Raw genomic sequence first — 5,152 nt, forward strand, 5'->3', positions numbered from 1 at the left:
GTGTGTGTGTTTAAATGTGTTTTTATTGATCTCAGAGAGGAAAGGAGGAGAGATAAAAGCATCAATGATGAGAGAGAAATATCAGCTGGCTGCCTCCTGCATGCTCCCACACTGGGGATGGTGCCTGCAACCCCAGCATGTGCTCTGACTGGAAATCCAACTGGTGACCTCTTGGTGGATGCTCAACCACTGAGCCACGTGGGCCGGGCTAGGTACCTTATTTTTTTGTTTTGTTACAATGGTAAATGCGATTGTATTCTTGGTTTCTCTTTCTGAGAGTTCATTATTGGTGTATAAAAATGCAAATTCGGCTGGCGTGGCTCAGTGGTTGAGAACCAGGAGGGTTGGATTCCCAGTCAGGGCACATGCCCGGGTTGCAGGCGGGCTCCCCAGCGCAGGAGGCAGAACCAATGATTCTCTTCATCATTGATGTTTCTCTCTCTACCCCTCTCTTCCTCTCTGAAATCAATAAAAATACGTTTAAAGAAAAGAAAACAGAATTGTCCAGCCCTAAGGAGCGCGTCCTCGCCCAAGGACTGTGACTGGCGGGGTTAAGTCTGGACCTTGGGGACTGGACTTGGCTCTCCGAGGCCCCGCCTCGCCAGGGCGCAGGCGCACACTCCGCCCGCTGGGTCCTAAGGCGACTCCCGCCGGGTTCTGGTAGGTGGTGCGCGGGGGTGCGGCGGCTCCTGCAGGCGGAGCTGGAGAGGGAACCTCAGGGCCTCGTCTCCTTTGCTGGAGCCCCAACAAAGGTTGCCCCGGTTTCCGCTACAACCCGAGTTGTTCCTGCGGCTGGGGAGGTGGGGGGACAATACTTGATTCTGGGGACCAAGGAGGCGCCGCCCGGGACCGGCACGCGCCGACTCCTTTACGTGCATCAGGCTGAGCCTCCGCACCTCCGCGGCTCCCACACCCGGTCCGATCCCACCGCAGCCGGTGTCGGGGTGCGGCGCAGCCTGAGGTCATGGGCTGGGCAGGTGCGAGCGCCCGCCTCTCCCTCCCGGAAGCCCGCCGGGCGCCCCCGTGGGGCCCCCGTGAGGTCTTCTGCTCCGCTGGCTCTACTCCTTCTGCTCTAGTTGCTTTTCAGCCGCGCGGAAAAGCGGAGGGGGGGCGGGGGCAGGCTGCGTGGCTCCGGGGCAGCTCGGCACTGCCGTTGGAAGTCCGTGGGTGCGCACCCCGCTGCAGCCCCCAGCCAGCCCGACGGGAACCGCACCCGTACCTACCGGCGTCACAGGGTCAAGGGGATCGGAGGCCGCTGAGTGATCCTACCACTCCAGCCCCTAGTGAGGCCTGCGGGGCGACACTGTGAGTCCTGCACTAGGAAGTCCTCCTTACAGCTCTGCAACTGTCAAAGTTCTGCCCCACGGCCGCTAAGCTTTGCGAGTGACAGGGCTTGAGGTCAGTTCTGTAAGCCTTAGAAGGGGTGTTGTTGGGGTGCGTGTCCGATGGTGTGTGTAGAAACTCACCCAGCGCCCGGGGCAGGGCCTGGCACCCAGGAGACAGACCCTAAGTAACCCTTTGCGGAATGAATGGGAGCAGGCAGGAGAGGGCTGTCTGCTTGCTCGCTTCCTCTCACCGCCTCCCTGGGCGCTTGCAGACAGAAGTAATTAGGGCGAGCCTTTAATCACCGCTGATTGCACAGGCAGAGGAACAAGGAAGCGCAGGGAACAGGAGACATCGTGGGACACAGGGTGCTGCCTGGCTCACGGGCACTGCCTCCGGCCCCCACAGCTTGGCCGTCAATCTGTTTTCTTGTCTCCCTCAGGACACTGGGTTCTCGGAGCTGCCCCAGGCTTAATGATTGTCCAGAAGGTGCTATAAAGAGAGCCTGGGAGTCTAGGTGGAGGAGGGAGCAGAAAAAGCCCAGCTCAGCAGATCGGGGCCCGGAGGGAGCTGCAGGCAGGAGCCGGGGTCAGAGGCGCCCTGTCCTGGCCAGCAGGGCTCGCTGGCTTCCACCATGGCAGCCCAGGGCTATGGCTACTATCGCACTGTGATCTTCTCGGCCATGTTCGGAGGCTACAGCCTGTACTACTTCAACCGCAAGACCTTCTCCTTCGTCATGCCCTCGCTGGTGGAGGAGGTCCCTCTGGACAAGGATGACCTGGGTGAGCCCTCAGAGCAGGTGGTGGGCCAGGGCCATAGGGCCCGCAGGACCAGATGAGTGTGTGTGGCAGTGTGGTGTGTACAGCTGTGATGTGTGTGGAGCATCGGCACAGCAGAGGTGAGGGCACAGTCTCCATGTGCCGGATGGAGGCGGAGAGCCACGTACACGGTGTGGGTGAAGGACTGAGTATGATCCATGCATGTCTGAGGCAGGCTGCTACCCTAAGGTGTCTGTGTGCCTGTGACCCACGCGTACCCCCAGAGGCACTGTTCCGGGGATTTTGAGCCTGGTTGCCCATCTGGCCTCAGCGCGGTGAGCAGGGAACTGGGAGTCGGCACCGGCCTCGTGTGGCCCAGCAGGTTACCTTTCGGGAGGAAGATGGTCCCTGGCTCCATTCTAAAGCCTTCGCCCCATGTTCAAAGGTGGGGCAGCAGAGTGGCCGGAGGCCGGGGGCTGGCACCCAGGGTGAGGGGGAATCAAGCGGACGTGAATCCCGGGGAGGGTGCGCCTGTCCTGCCCCTTCTTGCTTCCAGACAGCTGTCGCTGGAACTCTCCAAGAGGCTGAAAGGCCATGGGTCAGCCAGGGTAGCGCTGACAGGAGGCCGGGGGTTGTGGCGGGTCCCAGCACAGGTCAGGGTCCCGGCACATGTCCTCCTCGTGCTCCTGGAATGAAGCTGTCTCACCCTGCCCAGCACCTCTGCCCACCTGACCCCAGCTTCTCCCACCTCTCCTGTGCCTCTGCCCTGCCCATGACGCCCCAGGGGCCCTGTTCCCTGCTCCTCCCCTGCAGGGCTCATCACCAGCAGCCAGTCGGCAGCCTACGCCATCAGCAAGTTTGTGAGTGGAGTGCTGTCTGACCAGATGAGCGCTCGCTGGCTCTTCTCGTCTGGGCTGCTCCTGGTCGGCCTGGTCAACGTAGCCTTTTCATGGAGCTCCACAGTGTCTGCCTTCGCTGCCCTCTGGTTCCTCAATGGCCTGGCGCAGGGCCTGGGCTGGCCCCCGTGTGGGAAGGTCCTTAGGAAGGTGAGTGTCTCCTTCCAAGGAGCCTGTCTCAGTTGGTCTGAGGATCTGAGGAGCCTGGGGACCGGCACCTCCACCTCCACCCGCGGCATTTCTCAGGAGTGTCAGTCTGGCTCCTATCGCTTGTCAAGGTATTTTAGGAGCCTGACTTGGGGAGATCAGGTGGCAGAGGAAATGGCCCTGCCAAGTAGAAGCACCCTCTCCCTCATTCCTGTAACGTGAGCTTCTGGGTCTGTCCCACTTGGTCCCCTCCTTCTGCGTGGACTGTAGGCTGGGCACCTACTCTGTCCCCCTCTGCCCCACAGTGGTTTGAGCCATCTCAGTTTGGCACTTGGTGGGCCATCTTGTCAACCAGCATGAACCTGGCTGGAGGGCTGGGCCCCATCCTGGCCACCATTCTGGCCCAGAGCTACAGCTGGCGCAGCACGCTGGCCCTGTCGGGGGCGCTGTGTGTGGCTGTCTCCTTCCTCTGTCTCCTGCTCATCCACAATGAACCTGCCGATGTTGGACTCCGCAACCTGGACCCCACCCCCGCCAAGGGCAAAAAGGGTGAGCACCCACCTAGGCCGACCCCTTGTCCTCATTTGGCAGACTCTCATTGAGGATTGGCTGTACGCCTGGCCTGTGCTAGCTAATGGTTGTAGGGGTTGGAATGGTGATGGAGAGGTAGGGAGTCAGTAGATAAAACTCCATTCTAAACACAATTATCAGATAAATGGCAGAACCCATGAATGCTAGGATTCATATTCTATCCTGACCCTTCCTCACAACAGAGCCAGACTTCTGTCCTGGGCAGCAGCCTAAGCTGAAGTGGCTGGGGTGCTTTCCTCCATCCGCCCTGGTCCAGTGTCGTTCACTGGCTGAGGCCTGCAGTGAGGGGAGGGCAGAGCAGGGGTGAGGGGGCCTCTGCTGGCCCTGGGCTCTGGACGGACTCTGTTCCTATGGCTGGTTCATGAGTGGTGGGCGCTCCTGGGGGAGGGCAGCAGAAGTAGAGCCTGAGGCCTGGCCTCCTCCCCCAGGAGCCATGGAGGAGGAGAGTACCTTACAGGAGCTGCTGCTGTCCCCCTACCTGTGGGTGCTCTCCACTGGCTACCTGGTGGTGTTTGGCGTCAAGACGTGCTGCACTGACTGGGGCCAGTTTTTCCTTATCCAGGAGAAAGGACAGTCAGCCCTTGTGGGTAAGGAGTGTTGGAACAGTGGTGGGCACAGAGCAGGAACCAATGCAGGGGGTGGGCAATGCAGGCCCGGCTTCCCTTCACCTCCTTTTCTTCTTCCCTGAGGCTGGGCACTATGCAGACAGCTGTGACCAGTCACCCTTGGGGACCCTCTGGGACAACCCCAATGTGCAACACCCACCCTTTCCCTCTCCCCACAACCCCACTGCAGGTAGCTCCTACATGAGTGCCCTGGAGGTCGGGGGCCTTGTAGGCAGCATTGCCGCTGGCTACCTGTCGGACCGGGCCATGGCGAAGGTGAGTGGGCAGAAGGGACAGGAGGAGGATCCCTCTAAATCTTCCCAGCCAGAGCCTTAGCTGGTTTGGCTCAGTGGATAGAGCAGTGGCCTGTGGACTCAAGGGCCCTGGGTTCAATTGCGGTCAAGGGCACATGCCCAGGTTGCAGGCTCTATCCCCAGTAGGGGGCGTGCAGGAGGCAGCCAATCACTGACTCTCTCATCATTGATGTTTCTGTTTCTCCCTTCCTCTCTGAAATCAATAATCTTCCCAGCCAGAATGGGACAGGCACCAGAGGTAGGAGCCCTGGGGCACAGTCAGGTTGGCATGTGCTGGTTTAGGCTGATGTGGAAATCAGGCCCATGGGAAAAGGGTTGTTTTTTTTTGGGGGGGGGGAGGAGGTTTAAAAATATATATATTTGCCCTGACTGGTTTGGCTCAGTGGATAGAGCATCGGCCTACAGAGTGAAAGGTCCCAGGTTCGATACTGGTCAAGGGCATGTACCTTGGTTATGGGCACATCCCCAGTAGGGGGTGTGCAAGAGGCAGCTGATCAATGTTTCTCTCTCATCAATGT

General features: G+C 59.9%; 1 protein-coding gene across 2 annotated transcripts in view; it reads left to right on the plus strand.

Moving 5' to 3' along the window:
• The first annotated feature begins 661 nt into the window (after window positions 1–661).
• The window catches only part of SLC37A4 (solute carrier family 37 (glucose-6-phosphate transporter), member 4), a 6,702-nt gene continuing 2,211 nt past the window's right edge, over window positions 662–5,152 (plus strand). The window contains exons 1-5 of one of the 2 annotated variants that reach the window (XM_006758707.2): window positions 662–2,105; window positions 2,895–3,127; window positions 3,430–3,673; window positions 4,144–4,302; window positions 4,511–4,596. In XM_006758707.2, the coding sequence (XP_006758770.1) occupies window positions 1,958–2,105; window positions 2,895–3,127; window positions 3,430–3,673; window positions 4,144–4,302; window positions 4,511–4,596 (870 nt within the window). In that variant the 5' untranslated portion in view covers window positions 662–1,957. The remainder of the gene's footprint in view (window positions 2,106–2,894; window positions 3,128–3,429; window positions 3,674–4,143; window positions 4,303–4,510; window positions 4,597–5,152) is intronic. The other variant, XM_006758708.2, reaches the window with a different exon arrangement.

The sequence above is a fragment of the Myotis davidii genome, unplaced genomic scaffold, assembly GCF_000327345.1.
Source record: "Myotis davidii unplaced genomic scaffold, ASM32734v1 scaffold355, whole genome shotgun sequence".
Taxonomy (NCBI): domain Eukaryota; kingdom Metazoa; phylum Chordata; class Mammalia; order Chiroptera; family Vespertilionidae; genus Myotis; species Myotis davidii.